Source organism: Gopherus evgoodei, chromosome 14 (genome assembly GCF_007399415.2).
Source record: "Gopherus evgoodei ecotype Sinaloan lineage chromosome 14, rGopEvg1_v1.p, whole genome shotgun sequence".
NCBI lineage: Eukaryota > Metazoa > Chordata > Testudines > Testudinidae > Gopherus > Gopherus evgoodei.
Window position 1 is genome coordinate 20,330,375 of NC_044335.1, and position 16,957 is coordinate 20,347,331.

General features: G+C 45.1%; 1 protein-coding gene across 2 annotated transcripts in view; it reads right to left on the reverse strand.

Moving 5' to 3' along the window:
- Window positions 1–16,957, reverse strand: part of LOC115634861 (adenosine deaminase-like) — a 37,367-nt gene that overhangs the window by 12,463 nt on the left and 7,947 nt on the right. For both annotated transcript variants that reach the window (XM_030532804.1, XM_030532803.1), the window contains 3 exons: window positions 7,206–7,267; window positions 4,169–4,291; window positions 3,831–3,974 (listed from right to left, as the gene is read on the reverse strand). In XM_030532804.1, the coding sequence (XP_030388664.1) occupies window positions 3,831–3,974; window positions 4,169–4,291; window positions 7,206–7,267 (329 nt within the window). The remainder of the gene's footprint in view (window positions 1–3,830; window positions 3,975–4,168; window positions 4,292–7,205; window positions 7,268–16,957) is intronic.

Here is a 16,957-nt window from a genome sequence, read left to right on the forward strand (position 1 = left end):
GCACATTAATTCGGCGGTGTGCGTCCATGGTCTGAGGCTAGCGTCGATTTCTGGAGCGTTGCACTGTGGGTAGCTATTCCGTAGCTATCCCATAGTTCCTGCAGTCTCCTCCACCCCTTGGAATTCTGGGTTGAGATCCCAGTGCCTGATGGGACAAAAATCATTGTCGTGAGTAGTTCTGGGTAAATGTCGTCACTCATTCCTTCCTCCGGGAAAGCAACGGCAGACAATCATTTCGCGCCCTTTTTCCCTGGATTGCCCTGGCAGACGCCATAGCATGGCAACCATGGAGCCTGTTTTGCCTTTTGTCACTGTCACTGTATTTGTACTGGATGCTGCTGACAGAGGCGGTACTGCAGCGCTACACAGCAGCATTAATTTGCCTTTGCATGATAGCAGAGATGGTTATCAGTCGTTCTGTACCGTCTGCCATGCCACTGTAAATTGGTAATGAGATGACAGTTATCTGTCGTTCTGTACTGTCTACTGCTGTCATGGGTGCCCCCGGCTGAGGTCGGCCGGGGGCGCAAAGACAAAAATGGGAATGACTTCCCGGGTCCTCTTTTATGTTGTATCTAAAAATAGAGTCAGTCCTGCCTAGGATATGGGGCAAGTGTACTAGAGAACCAGAAAGCACAGCTGCTCTGTGTCCGATCCCACAGAAATGATGAACTACATGCCATTCTAGGGGGTGCCCCTGCAACAACCGCACCCGTTGCTCCCCTGCTCCCCCAACCCTCCTGGGCTACCGTTGCAGTGTCCCCCCATTTGTGTGATGAAGTAATAAAGAATGCAGGAATAAGAAACACTGACTTGTTAGTGAGATAAAATGAGGGGGAGGCAGCCTCCAGCTGCTATTAGTCCAGGCAGGACATTAAGCGGTGTGGGGGAGAGTAGCCCAGCATCCCGCTGCTATGATAGTCCAGGCAGTACAGAATCTTTCTTTACACATGAAAGGGAGGGGGCTGATGGAGCTCAGCCCCCAGTTGCTATGATGAAGACGGTTATCAGCCATTCTGTACCATCTACTGGGAATGACCGGGAATCATTCCTATTTTTACCCAGGCAACCCCGGCCGGCCTCACCTGAGGCCAGCCAGGAGCACTCACGGGCTGATGATGACGACGGATAGCAGTCATATTGTACCATCTGCCACCGGGGAGGGAAGGGGAGCAGATACTGCTCTTCACTGCCGCAGCATCGCGTCTACCAGCAGCATTCAGTAGACATAGGGTGACATTGAAAAAAGTCAAGAAACGATTTTTTCCCCTTTTCTTTCACGGGAGGGGAGGGGGTAAATTGATGAGCTATACCCTGAATCACCCCAGACAATGTGTTTGACCCTACAGGCATTGGGAGCTCAGCCAAGAATGCAAATGCTTTTCGGAGACTACTGGGGACTGTGGGATAGCTGGAGTCCTCAGTACTCCCTCCCTCCATGAGCGTCCATTTGGCTTTCCGTTACGCTTGTCATGCAGCACTGTGCTGTGGACTCTGTATCATAGCCTGAAGTTTTCAAATGCTTTAGCATTTTGTCTTCTTTAACAGAGCTCTAATAGAACAGATTTGTCTCCCCATACAGCGATCAGATCCAGTATCTCCCATATGGTCCACGCTGGAGCTCTTTTTGGATTTGGGACTGCATCGCCACCCATGCTGATCAGAGCTCCATGCTGGGCAAACAGGAAATGAAATTCAAAAGTTCGCGGGGCTTTTCCTGGCTACCTGGACACTGCATCCGAGTTCGGATTGCTGTCCAGAGTGGTCACAATGATGCACTGTGGGATACCGCCCGGAGGCCAATACCATCGATTTGCGGTCACACTAACCTTAATCCGATATGGTAATATCGATTTCAGCGCTACTTCTCTCATTGGGGAGGAGTATAGAAACCGATTTAAAGAGCCTTTCATATAGATATAAAGGGCCTCGTTGTGTGGACAGGTACAGCGATAAATCAATTTAACACTGCTAAAATCGGTTTAAACGCGTAGTGTAGACCAGGCCTGAGCTGGTTGTATTATTGCTGTGGGCTGTTAAATACAGGAGAATCCAAATACTGCCCAACCAATGTGACCACACTGGCAAAATGCCAGAAAGCTAAGGGCCACATTTATATCAAAAAAGGAGTATACTACAGCCACCTTCATGCTGAACACTGGACCAGCCCCCTCAGAGCAAGAGAGAGCATGATCTGCCAGGAACTGTAGTTTCAGAGCCAGATTTACAAAGATATTTAGGCACCTGGTAGTATTTACCAAAGTGTCTAAGCAGGTTAGGCCTCTGACTCCCTTAGGCTCATCTGTGAATCTCCCTTTGCGCCTACGTGCGGCACTTGCCTCCTCTGTAACTGAGGTCCTCAGTGACCTGCATCTGTTTGGAGAATGAGGGAGGCGGCACTGCAGAGCTGCGTGGGATGCATGGTGGCCGGAGAGAGACTCTTTCACAAACCCCACGCTAGATCGTCGTATTTCTTTAAGTAAATGAACCAGTTTGCCAGCTAGGGAAGAGGAACCTTTTTCTTTTCTTTTTTTTTTGGCCAGAAAGTCTTATTAAGATGCAGAGCTTTGTACTATCCTGGCAGCAGTGAGCAGAGTGACACAGAAAGCAGCAGACGCCCCAAACCATGTTTTGTGAGAAATCCCAGAGGCCTCCTTGCAAAGCTCGGTGCCGGTTTAATTAGCAACACGCTGTTCTAAAGAGCACAGATGACACAGAAAGATAGACTGAGAGCTACCAGGGCTGCTCCCAAAGGCTCAGCCCATTAACTTTGCTGGCAGAAAATGTTACATTTTGAATGGGGGTTTAGGGTGGGGATGTGTATCTGAACTCTGGCGACTTCTTGAAGGGGGAGCAGTTTAAGCTGAAAATCTAACAGCTGTTTTTCACTCGGACAAGACAATGCCCATGGGGCTAGTTGTCCTCAGAAGAGTGCAGCAGATGGAACGGTTACCAAAGGAAGAACATTTTAGGGAGGGAAGGAAAAGCATATACATGACTATTTCTGCATTCCAGATAGAAATGAAAGGTGTGCTGCCCCTCTCTGGTCCTACATAAACAGGGATTGGATTATATACCAACTATCTGACACCAGTGCTAGGCTTCTCCTTGCCTGAGCTGAAAACAACAGTGGAACCTCACTGATTTGTACGGATGGGGAGATTCATTGCAAGTTTCAGTGAACTCAGCGATTTACCAAGTGGTGAATGAACAACTTAAAAAAAAAAGAATCTCAAAATGTATTTGGTTCATTTACTTTGCCTACAACAGTTCAGTTTTGTTTGTAATCCTCAACAGTTAGCATGTTCTGGAAAAAGATAACTGAGACTTCACTACAGCACTCTGCTATTAAGACTTTGAGGAAGTGGGAAGGCAGAAGGAGGGGTTACCAAAGCACAGATGAAACAGCTTCTAGTGTACCGTCCTTGTTAAGGCATATTAATGTAACCTAACTTGTGCTTTCCAATGCACCTGTATGGATTCAGCTCTCCATTTTGTTTAAAAGCATAACTGCACATATGAAATGTGCATAATTGCACACACTAATTTCTATGCACAATTATCAAAATTTGTGCTTGCTCACTGGGTAATTAACAGCAAGAGCGTCTAATTAGTTATGTGCCTATACAACTACTGTAATTGCACATATAAATTAGGCACACAATTATACATCTAAAATAATGAAAATCTGGCTCTCAAGTTATAAATCCTCCTTATTGTCTGCCGGGAGCAAAACTGTGTTCTCCATTTGCTAGTCAGTGGCTTTCACGGTTCAAGCAGATCTCAGCATGTTATGTTGGCATAGTCTTAAACTTAATGGATTCACTCACTCTTCTTGGTCCCATGGAACAGGATGAACTTTGCAGTTGGCTAGGAGATGAGGGCTGTACCTGACCTCAACGTAGATGACACCTTCTTTTGCTTTCGTTTCTACAAACTCATAGGCTATTCTTCTCACAGCATCACGGTCCCCCCTGTAAGGAAAAGAACAGGATTAATCTGATTTATGAGTTCTCAGAAACCTGTGGGCTGCTGATCAAGACGACTGAGGAGAGTGGACCTGCTGTGGGTCTGAAAACCATACATGCCCCAAATTGACAATTCTAGCTTGCAGGTGCCTGAAACCGATAAGAAGCTTGCAGCAGTTACCAGGGAATAAGTTACTTACGCAATGGCAGGCATGTAGAGAGCAAACTTTTCTAGAAACTGGGTGAGAGTGAGTGGCTCCGAGTAACTGATGAGCTCCAAGAGGTCTTCAACAGTGTCACCAGGGAGCGGAATTCCTCTTTTCCTAGAAATCAATACACATTTCACTGACAAGGATTTGGGTTACACTTTTATTTAGAAACATAGTCCATGCTGCTGAAGCCTAATTTGAGTCTATTTCTCCACAGAACAGACACAGCACAGAAAAAAGGTACCTCAGTCTTTTAAAAAATGCCTCACATATGTACCTCAGGAGTCCCACCCGCATAAGAGAGGACTCTGATCTCTATCACCAATAACAGACCCAGAACTATCCAAAGAAATTGAGCCAAACAGAATGTTTCTTTTCCTGGTGCTTTGGTACTTTCTAGTCCTGGAAGCATAAATGACAAATTATTTCAAGAAAGAAATTTCAAGCCCCAATTATATAGACTCAAGAGCTGCCAAACATTGGACTGCTTATCTGAACTGAGTCACTGAACCTTCTCAGGTTTGCCTGTTGCTAGTCTCCAGGAGCTGGTCAATCCTTGACCTTTCTGCTGAGGCTGCCAATAATAAGAGAAAAATTGTGATGTGGTTTCTCTGATCTGGAAATCTTTACACTGTGAACCAAGGCTGACACCCAACAAGCCCTTCACTGAGAAGCCATCAAAGAGCTTCCAGATAGGAGAGCCCATCCATCTCTACCAAAAATAGACTGTCTCTGAGCTTGTGAGCTGGAGAGGAAAGGCTCCAGATCTCATTACCAAGGGCTTGGCCTTCTCCAGTTCCAAAAGCCAACTACACAAGCTATCTGCAGGAAAACAGCCTGACTGATATTGCTCCTCTGCTCAATGTACACACACGTTTTATTGCTCGGTAGCGTAAGAAATCTACATTACAGTTAGAGTTCAGCGGCAAAGGCAGTCACCATAGATGAAGACCCTGGCACTCAGCATACGTCATTCATTACTGTTAAGTATAGGATGATCAGACAGCAAGTGTGAAAAATTGGGATGGGGGTGGGGGGTAATAGGAGCCTATATAAGAAAAAGCCCCAAATATCGGGACTGTCCCTATAAAATCAGGACATCTGGTCACCCTAGTTAAGTATTACTCTTTCCATATTGCCCTTTCCACTCTGATGACACATCGTTTCTCCAATTTAAATGACAGACATCTCTTTGCCATGCCCTACATTGAATGCTGCAATTAATGAGCTGGATTTTCTTGATGCACCTTCTGAATATTCATCTTGGCTGCATCGCAGAAACTACTGCCAGTTCAGAAGGCACATTAGCCATGGCCTGAGAAGTAATTTCCCCCCCGCCCCTCATAAAAATATTTTACCAAATCCTTCAATCCATCCATCTTAGATGATGCCATATCTGTTTCATTTTTACTGGAAATTGCTTTCGTGTCTAAAGCCCCCTCAATTATGTTGAAGTGTTATTTGTTGGGACATGGGAAAGAACCTGCAAAAGCTGGTTGTTAGAGTTAATCTTATCATGAAATTCTTGATAAGAGGGATTTCTGCTATACTTTGGCAAACAATGCCAGATTTCTAATGTCCTTTACCTTTATATGAAACTTCTTCCAGGTGTGAAAGTTTATGTTTATCTTGTTTAAAACTATAGAGCCAGGTCCTCAAGTGTATGTGTCATTTAACCAGAGTTTGCCTCTCCGACAGAGCCCATCTCCTCCTTCTTGCTTAAGCCAGCAATGAAGCCATAGCACTGAAGATTTTCCTTGGCAATGGGTTACATCTAGCACAAGGCAACTTTTTTTGCCGCAGAACCTTTTTTTTCCTGCACAGAACCCCTTTTTCCCCACTCCAAAACAAAAACAGATCCCACAGAGTCAGGTCAAATTTGGTGTTCTGGGGAAAAAAAGTTTCAACTTTTCTTCACTTTGGAATTTCCCTCAATTTTAAAGAGATTTGAAAATTTTCAAATTCAAAACCAAATGTTATGGTTGACATGACACAAACCTTTTTTTCCCCCCAGTATTTAGTTTGGCAAAAATTTCAAAACATTTTCGTTTCAACTCAACCCAAAACAATTTTTTTTCAGACTTGCTCCTGAACTGAATATCCAATTATTTATACAGCCCTAATACCACCATCTGGTTTTAAGATGGCAAGGCAGGCTCATACAGAAAATTTACACTGAGTGCTAAGGGAGAAAACCCCTGCTGAAAACACACACTGGCATTGGTAATATTGCAAGTACAACTGACGCAGCAAGTTGCTTTCTGCAGACCAGGGACTGGCAGCCAACTACAAGGGACAGTCAGTGGCAATGGTGATGCACTAGAGTTGTTTGCGCTTTGCAAAACTCTTGCAGTTATTAATGAGACAGAACACTGTGCTGTTTTATGTATATATTTAGAAATGGACTCATAACTCATTCTTTCTAAATCTGTTTGGAAGCCTGACCACAAAATCTGTTTCCTCATCTAACCTGCTCATGTTGTTGTCTATAATTCTGCTTGGTTTGTGGCTTGTGAACATACAGAGAGGGGCATTAAGTCACTGTTTGGTGACATATTTGGCACCAGTTCAGTCCAGTTTCCCTACTACACTATTAGAAAGTGGACAGTTCTGTGCATCATGTACTTAGTCGCAGTGTTGGTCTACACTCCGACTAGGCCATGCTAGTGACAGCCATTTGTTGTTTGCACATTTCAAGCAGAGTTTCCCGGATGGGCATGGACAGAGAACTTCTTGTCTGAGAATTGGGATGTCAGAACCAGGGGTGGAGATATACAGTGATTCTATAGGACAGTTTCGTTGGCAAACAATAATAAACAAAAAATCCTTGTCTTTGTCAGATAGAATCTTGCAAATAGAAAGCTACAATTATGTTTATACATCCTAACATGGGACTAATCAGCAAGGACAGGGCCAAATTCTAGGAATTTTCCTTTTTACACAGAGGTGCCTCTGTTCAGGAAATCTTTACAAATCGAAGCACCTAGCTAAACACACTGAACCAAAATGTTATTTTTACACAACTCACTTGCCAAAGTGTAAGATTGTTTCTGGCTTAATGGCGCCATCCAGGTGGACATGAAGTTCTACCTGTTTAAAACAAACAAACAAAAAAAAGACAAATAACATTCATATAACTGTGAAAGTAATCTCTGGATCAGAAGATGCTACAAATACAACCAGTGTGGTGGAGTCACAAGATGAGAGCTAAAAGAGAGAACTTAAAAAGCTACACAATATAGAAAAGATACTTGATAAGTTATTTATTGAATGTCAGAAAATTGACAGAATTGGATTCATTGTTCTTTCTGGAAGTCACATTTTTAACATTCCTTTACAAGCAAACTCTGTTTCCAGCAACTTTTACACTGCTCAGGAAGTTGTCCTACTCATATTTGGTCCCAGGGCCACCCAGAGGATTCAGGGGGCCTGGGGCAAAGGAATTTCAGGGGCCCCTTCCATAAAAAAAAGTTGCAATACTATAGAATACTATATTCTTGTGAGGGCTCCTGTGGGGCCTGGGGCAAATTGCCCTACTTGCTGCCCCCCGAGCGACCCTGGGAAAAATAAACTTTTAAAAACCTTCCACATCTCGGCACAAACCCAGTTTTGAGAAAACTTCTTTTCAAGTCACGTTTACAAGGTATCACTGGTTCTCAGCATCAGCTAGTGATAAAAGGCACTAAAGCTCATTAAAAGGGTTAGACAAATATTTTCCATCAAAACTTTTTTTGGATCGAAAACTAGGGGTTTTTAAAAAGCAGAAAAAAATCATGGACAATGTCTGCTTTCCTTCAAATTTTGTTGTGTTTTTTTTTTTTTAATCAAAAAGCTGAAATTAGTCTGCCAAAACCTGAACATGGTTTGGGGCTTCAGAAGTGTGGCCAAATATTTGCTTTTTGCTGTGTCTGATTGTTTAAAGAAACAATAACAAAATTCTGCTTAAAAAAAAAATCCAAAAAACTTTTGAACCAGCTCAGCTTGTGATCAAACGCCTGAGCCCATCCAGTCAGAGATTTTTCCAGGTTTCTGATATTCTGCTGGCTTCCTTGACTCATGTATGTCTCCATAACTTTGGGTTCATTTAGGTTAGAACATAAGAATGGCCATACCGGGTCAGACCAAAGGTCCATCCAGCCCAGTATCCTGTCTACCAACAGTGGCCAATGCCAAGTGCCCTGAGGGAGTGAACCTAACAGGTAATGATCAAGTGATCTCTCTCCTGCTATCCATCTCCCCTCTCTGACAAACAGAGGCTATGGACACCATTCCTTATGTATGCTAACTAATAGCCATTAATGGACTTAACCTCCATGAATTTATCTGTTTCCCAGAGACTGGTTCCATGGGGTCCCTCACAAACTGGAAACGATTACTGTGGGTTTGTCTTTAGTATAGACTATGTCCATACTCCACGAACTGAGCATTTGAGTTTGTTCCAGAATCTGGGATGAGCCTATGTTGTGAAAACTGAAATGCTAAAAATAGCACATGCATGTGAATGGACACAGGGTGCTAAAATTAAATTAACCCAGGGGTCTCAAACTGGGGGTCGGGACCCCTCAGGGGGTCACAAGGTTATTACTGGGGGTCGCGAGCTGTCAGCCTCCACCTCAAACCCTGCTTTTCCTCCAGCATTTATAATAGTGTTAAATATATTTAAAAAGTGTTTTTAATTTATATGGGGGGGGGTCGCACTCAGAGGTTTGCTATGTGAACGGGGTCACCAGTATAAAAGTTGAGAACCACTGAATTAACCCCTCTGGAGCCTCGGGGGCTGCAGGGGAGGGGGGTATGCCTTGGTAGGGTTGGGAAAGAAGTGGGTGGTGTAGGATATTGCTCTTCTCATGTGATCCCTCCCCCTGGCTCTCTTGGCTCTATCACTGTTAATCTAAAGTGGCTAATTTTAAACGAAGCTACCCTCCCCTGACATGAATCTCCTTATGGCACTGAAATTAAATGTAGACTATAATTTGGCATTTGAGAAGTGAAAGGGGTGGTAGCCCTAAGGGAAAAGATAACAGCTTGGCTCTTTGTATTAAATAGCTGTCTGCAAGCCTCAAACTGCTGAATGAGCTTTAAGGTAAGGAAGGCTATGACTCCCCAAACAGCCTGGCCCTGCCCCCTGTCCAACCCCCACCCACTTCCTGCCCCCCGACTGCCCCCTCAGAATCCCTGACCCATCCTGCTCCTTGTCCCCTGACCGCCCGCCCGCAGACTCCCTTCAACCACTACCCCAGGACCCCACCCCCCAGGAACCTCCCGATCCCTGTCCCCTGACTGCCCCAGGATTCCCTGCCCCTTATCCGACCCCCCCAGCCCCCTTACCATGCCACTTATCCCGCCTCCCCCCTTTCCAGAAGCCTCAGCGCGCAGCGTCCAGGAGTGGCCCTGGACAGTGCTGTAGCAGCGTGGCTCCAGCAGGACCCAAGCTCCTGCTGCTCGACCGCAGCTTGCAGCCCCGCCCCCTTACCATGCGGCTCTGAGCAGGAGGAGCTCAGGCTCCACTGGAGCCATGACGCTTTAGCTCTGTCCAGGGCCACTCCTGGATGTGGCGTGCTGAGGCACCAGGGGATGGGGGAAGGTAGAGGCAGGGAGGAGCCTCCGACATTCTCGTGGGGGCCCCTGCGGGGCCAGGGCTGGGGCAAATTGCCCCACTGGCCCCCCCTCTGGGCAGCCCTGTTTGGTTCCCCAATAAGTAGGGGCCGGGGAGCGACATTTGCTTCTATCCTGCTCCATCTTGACATTCATAATCTCTTAAACCTGTAGCCCTCGTCCATTCCAGACTACTGTACCCTTTCAGGAGTCTGATTTGTCTTGTGTACCCTCAAGTTTCACTTCACTTAAAAACTACTTGCTTGCAAAATCAAATATAAAAATACAAAAAAAAGTGTCACAGTACACTATTACTGAAAAATTGCTGACTATCTCATCTTTACCATATAAATATAAAATAAATTAATTGGAATATAAATATTGTACTTACATTTCAGTGTACAGTGTACACAGAGTAGTACAAATAAGTCATTCTCTGTATGAAATTTTAATTTGTACTGACTTCGCTAGTGCTTTTTATGTAACCTGTTGAAAAACTAAGCAAATGTCTAGATGAGCTGATGTACTCCTGGCAGACCTCTGTGCACCCCCAGGAGTATATGTACCCCTGCTTGAGAACCACTGTCTTAAATGCTGGCTAATCCTGATTTCTGCTTGCTGAGAATGTCATTCCACAAGCATGTCAATTTCTCAACCAAAGGCTACTCCTGCTTTGATCATGTTTAGGACCACTACAAGTGAGACAATAGCCCAAAATCACCTTTAATTCTAAACCCCTACTTGCCACACACTTTCAGAGAAAAAAATAATTATTGCCAGGAGCAAGACCTCTTGGAAGATGAAAGACTGGTACCTTTTCAACATTTGGTGGATGTTGCACATTATTTAGGATAAAGTTGGTAAACATGATTTGGAAAGCACAAAGTTAAGAGGAAAAAACCTTAATGATAAGATGTTTAAGCAATATTTTGTGCGTGCAAATACAATTGTACTGGGAACACTGGGAGAGAATGAAACTTGCAAAGGAAAATGGGAAGACATTCTCAAGTCCATCACAATTACCAAAGAAGAACAGAATGAGATATTGTAATTAACTCCAGGTGTGTGGAAAGGAGAGAGGCACAGCTCACATCTTTCTTTATAACAACTGTTCAGTGTCAACATACCAGTGCTTGGAAGCAAATGTAAACAAAGACTCTTCTGCACCATGGGCCTCCCACAGAGGCTGTTTCTGATAACTCCTGGGATCATGTTCTCCAAAACTGAGTTTTTGGAACATGAAAAGCATTGAACAGATTCATTTTATTGAAGCTGTTGCCACATTTACTAAGTCATTAAGGGAAATTTCTCGTCTTGTTGACTTGCACTGATGGGAGCTGCGCATGCAATTCTCTGCAATCTCAAGGAGATAATGCCCCTTGGTTGTTTTTAAAATGTTATCTAGACCAAATGAATCATTTTTTAAAATCACAACAGGCATTCAGCATGGAGATAAGTGAGGATAGTCATAGTATGAAGAGCATAAGACCTTGGTTATTACATATCTATTGTGTTCAGGTCTTTCTGACAACAGCATGGATTGCAATGAACCTACCCTGAAACAAACAAAGAGACTATTCTATGAGTAGAGACTTAAGAGATCTGGCTGTTCAGTTTAGAGAAAAGATGAATAAGCAGTGACTTAAGGAAGACAAACAAAATAATGAATGGGGTAGAGAAGGTAAATAAGGCACACTTGTTAGTAATAGGAGAGATGAGGACATTCAAAGAAATTTTAAAGGCAATAAATTTAAGACTGAAAATGAAAAAAAAATTAATACAATGCAAATTTTACCTCTTGTACTCATTGCTACAAGATATTGAACTCAAGAACTTAATAGGATTCAGAAAAAGACTGGATATATGCCAACCAATAACTGACGGGGTTAGAAAGAAACTATCCCTACAGACACATTATTCCTTAATCATTCCTTAACTGTCCACTTCAGGTTTACTTCCGGCAAAGCAAAAAACAAGAACTCAACTAGCCGGACTACTGGTCCGATCTGGTAATTCCTGTTACTCTGTGTCAAAGTAGTAGGTTTTGGCGTTTGCTCTGCTCATGCCCATCCTGCTGTCTTTCAGGAGTTCCAAGTTTGTGGGCCAGTCACTGAGAAAGAGCTACTTCCTGCATATAGGGGTTGCCACCAAGGTTTTCCCAAGATTGTCCCTTTTTTGAAGTAGCTGTCCTGGGAAATCTCTAAGAGTGCTCGGCATGCACTGCCAGCTGTCCAGTTTTGTGGGCTAAGGATCACCCTGGATGTCCTATTTTTTTTCCACCTCAGAGGTGGCAACCCTATCTGCACGAGTCTGAAGCAAGGTCCACAGTCCCATTGGAACATGCCATTGCAGCAAGCCATGATCACATGGAGAGCTTCAAGTGAGACTAAAATCTGGAATTTGAGCCAGTGTTACATAAGGAGCCTGGGCAGACAGCAAAAACACTGGAATGATGGACTCTTGGTGGCCTGAGATGCTGGACAAACAGACTGCTCCATTCAAAACCAACTGGAGCTTTCAGTTACAGTCATCAAGCCTATATGTCATGGATATATAACAACTATGGCTAAGTACAAAGCATACATCATGGCTAAGGCTACGTTTTAGTCACAGGTATTTTTAGTAAAAGTCATCAATAGGTCACAGGCAGTAAACAAAAATTCACCTGTCCATGAATTATACTATATACCCTTAACTAAAACTTGGGACAGGGATGGGGGCTAGAGAGTGGGCACAGTTGCTCCAGGGAGGCTGCTAGTGCTGGGGAGGAGGTAGCCCATGAACCCTGCTGGTGCTGGGAGGGAGGGGGCGGGCTGCGGTGTGCAGCCCATGACCCCTTGCTGGTGCTGGGGGTATGGCAGGCTCCCTACTCAGCTCTGTGCAGCTTCCCCAAAGCAGCCATCATATCCATGCAGCCTCAGAATTACAAGAAATACTTTTCTCTCTGCTCCAATTTGCAAATCCCTGAATGGGACTGAATCTAGTTACCTGAAACACCACCTCTCCAAAGATAGCTTTGCTCCACTGGAGCAATGAAACTGTCAGCCACCAGGAGACTCATGACTTCAAGAGGCAGAACTTTCATAGGAGCCAGACCAAGACTATGGAACTCACTGCCACATGACATGAAATTGAGCACTAGCCTCACAGCATTCAGATCTAAATACACTACAAACCTTTTTATTTCAACAGAGCTTTTCAGCAATAGCCCTCTCTCATGTTCTGGCACTCATGCTTCTTTCATTTACTCGTTTAAAACACATACACACAACCTCTGCCAGCAGGATTGGAAGAGAGACAGTTTTTCATTCCAGTGAGGCATTCCATTTCTATGGAGAGGATGCAAATATAAGAACCTAGATAGATAAGGCCAAAACCTGGTCATTCACAGGCATGAGATTTTTACCAATACGTGAATTATGTGGTTCTAGTAATTATGACAAGGCTACCAGAGTGAGACCCAGAATGGATTCAGCTGTGGGGGAAGATGTGGAGCAGAGGACAAGAGAAGCAATAGAAGGAGAGAGGTAGCAGCAGAGAAGGAGAGATGGGAGTCAAGGTGGAAGAAATTAGCAAGAGGGACAGGAGTGAAGGATGTGGAAGGAAGAAAGTGCAGCAGCAGGAGGGAGCTGTAGACCATGCAGAGCACAAAGTGATACAGGTCCTGGATCCGTCCTCCTCAAAATGTAAAAACCTGGCAAGTTTTGAATTCTTGGGCTCCAATTCCATTCAGTGATTGAGGCTTCAAAGAGGCGTCACTCCTTGGAGGTTTTGGTGGTCGCACAACCTTTTGATGGAATTATAGGCTTGAGGCTCATGATCCATATTTATTCCACATTATGCCGTGTACAAAATCCTAGCAACCTGCAGCTATAGGTTCCTAGCTCATCTCAAACATTTCCTACAAAAGTGACCCACAAGTGCAGTACTTTCATGGAAATGACAGCAACATTAAGTAGCTTCCTTTAAATTGTGGGCCATCTGCCTTTACCCTCTGTTGCTATTGTAAACAAGACACTTGTAAACTGCAGCAGGAAAGTAACCAGGTTCCACTCCATGCCTCTGGGAGAGGGTTCTCTCCCCCTCAAATAGTTTGTGATAAAACAGGGATAATGAAATTGGGCGAGGAGCATCTGAATAATTCCACTCAAAGTAATGTGCAGCTTGCAAGGAAAATGCTCAGCACCCTCAGGTTCCCAGGGCTGTAAGGAACTACTCAAAGCTGACTGGAGCCTTGTCTCTCCAAATGAAATGGACAAGTAGTGAACTGGATAAGCACAGGACTTTTCACATTGTTTATCAGGATTGGTCACCTCTTTGTTTCATTCTGCCTCCTGGAGGCTGGGAAGACGTACAGGGGTTTTTAATTTTGGGGGATACCATTACCTTTCCCAGAAACTCTTCTGCCAGATGCTCTTGGTTCTTGAGGACGTGGATGATCGTTCCAAAGATCTAGCTCTTCTTCACCCTATGCAGTCCAAACATCCAGTGATGTCTCATCCACCTTCACCACCGCTGGGGAACTTGGCCCTCATCCACTGGGTCCATTGTTGGCTCTCGCTCATTACTCTGAGCTGGGTCCCTTATCAGGTACTACTTCAAACTTTCCATTGAAGGGCAAAGGGATGCACACATTGACACCACCTGGCATCACCTGCAGGGCCACCCCAGAGATTTGTGGATTCACAGGATTGAGCCAGATCTAGGAACTTTGCTACATGATGCCTGGTGCAATCAGCCATGGCCATTCTGGCTGGCACACTCGTCCTCAGTAGACTAGGCACATTTGGGAAAATCATCAACGTATGCAGGGGACATGACTTTATTTTAGATCAGTGAGTTCTCCAACAACTAAGGGTTTAGATAAATCAGCTTTCATTGAACTAAAACTCTACACAGAGAAGTGCAAATAAGCTAAAGCAAGCAGAGAACTAAGGAACATATATTATATCCTTAGAAGGCCCAGAACAATGAGAAATGGAAGAGGCCTATGTTCTCAAGTACATTTCCCTGCATGACAGGACAGAGGAAACAGCTACAGTACATACAAAATGACATAGTACTAGTAAGGCCTTGCAGTTTGGACTAAGTTATAATTGTGCTGCAGATCAACTAATTCTCTATCAGGTTTTTTGCCTATTACGCAATGTTCCCCCTGAAAGATCCCCTCCATCTGGCCTCCTCGCATAGTAGTGCCAAACAGGCGAAGCCTCCCTTGGCTAGAAGCAAGCTACATCTGCACTGGCAGAGGACAATGGAAGGGATGACCATGCTTGTTGATTTACAAAACTAACTCCACGTTGGGCCAAATCAGATTAAGCTGTCTCTTATAGACTCATAGACTTTAAGGTCAGAAGGGACCATTATGATCATCTAGTCTGACCTCCTGCACAATGCAGGCCACACAATCTCACCCATCCACTCCTGCAGAAAACCCTTAGCCTATGTCTGAGTTATTGAAGTCCTCAAACGGTGGTTTGAAGACCTCAAGCTGCAGAGAATCCTCCAATCCTCTTGACTGCCTTTGAGTGTTAACTCTTTCAGAGGTGCTTGACAGATGGTGACCTATTGTTCAGTCCATGGGGCATCATCAGCGTTGTGACCAGTAATATGTTCTTCAAACCAATCTTTAGAGATGGCTGGGTAGGTGGGACATGATGTGCACTTGCTTCCCTTCAGGAGATCTGGCTTCAAATCCTATTTGTGCCCTAGCTGATCGTCAGCTGGTTGGTCCATGTCAAAAATCCACCTTGCAAACTGTCACAATATTCAAGCCTTGTTGAGAAGACAGGTCCAAGACTGGACTAGCTGATGCAATATTGAAGGTCAAGAGGTGTAAATGTGCATGGTGCAGGTATCCAGCATACCTGGCTCTCAACAGGGCCACTTGCCCTTCACTTACACAATCAGTAAATTCACAGATGGCTTTTTAAAAAAGGCCATCCGATTTGGTGACCCAGAAAAGTATGTTACTGGCTCAAATGCTAGAGTGTTTACTCATTCTGTTTTAAGGCCTGATTTTCCTTTTCACTTAGACCAAAGTCAGGGAAAGTTACATGGAAGTTAAAACATAGGGGTGGGTAAATACCTAGAAGAGCAAAGAGCTATTTAAGCTAAAGAACAGCGTCGGCACAAGAACAAATGGACCTGAACTGGCCATGAACAGGCCATGAACAAAATCAGGCTGGAAAGTAGAGGAAGGTTTCTAATCAGAGGTAGGAGGTTCCTGAACACTGTCCCAATGGGGGGGGGGAGAGACAAACAACTTAATTAGTTTTGAGAGAGAGCTGGACAAATTTATGAGTGTGACTGTATGATGGGGTTGTTTGTGATGGTAGGAGGCAGGGCTCAACATTCCCAGGGTTCTCTTCCAGTTTTTGTCACAAAATGGTCATGCTCCAGGGTTTCAGCTGGCCACCTGCAGGGATCAGGAAGGGACTCCAAGTGTATTCTGGGGTGGGGGTGTGGGGTTTAAATCTCCTTCCTTAGAAGTATCAGGGATGGCCACAACTGGAGTGGGACATTGGACAGACTGGGCCAGGGCTTTGAGGTGGCACCAAGCATTCTCCCTCTGAGATGCTTAGCTGCTTGGATCTTGCTCACACGCTCAGGGTCTAACTGATCACCACATGTGTAGTCTGGAAGGGGTTTTTCCTCACGTCTGACAGGAACTGACCATGGGGCAGGGGTTAGTCTTCCTCTGTAGCATATGGGTGCGGGTCACTTGTCAGTCTTATCTTCGTATAGCTCATTTAATTTCCCTGCCACTGCAGAGGCCTCAGTCCCTCCTATTGTCTGCCTCTGGCTGGACACCTGGGTTGTGGGAACCCCAGCCCTTCCTCGAGTACCCCTACTGCCTCCTCCACTCCATACACTACGGACAGGGGAATAAGGAAGTATGCGGAGAGCCAGCAGCCTGCAGACTGAGGAGGCTCAGCCAGGCGCTGGGGCTGGCAGCTTGGTGGGGGGGGGGCGAGGGGCAGGTCCTCGAGAGACCAAGGAGATGGCACTTGGGGACCAGCGGCTCGGCCAGTCCCAACTTGGGGGGAGGCAGCACCTTGGCCTAGCAGGCATTTGGGGGGTCAGTGGCTCAGCCCAGCGCTCAGGGAGGCCAGCAGCTCGGCCCACGGCTGGGGGAGGCCCGACTCTGGCCAGGGTCGGGGGTGGAGGACACCCAGCGGCTCA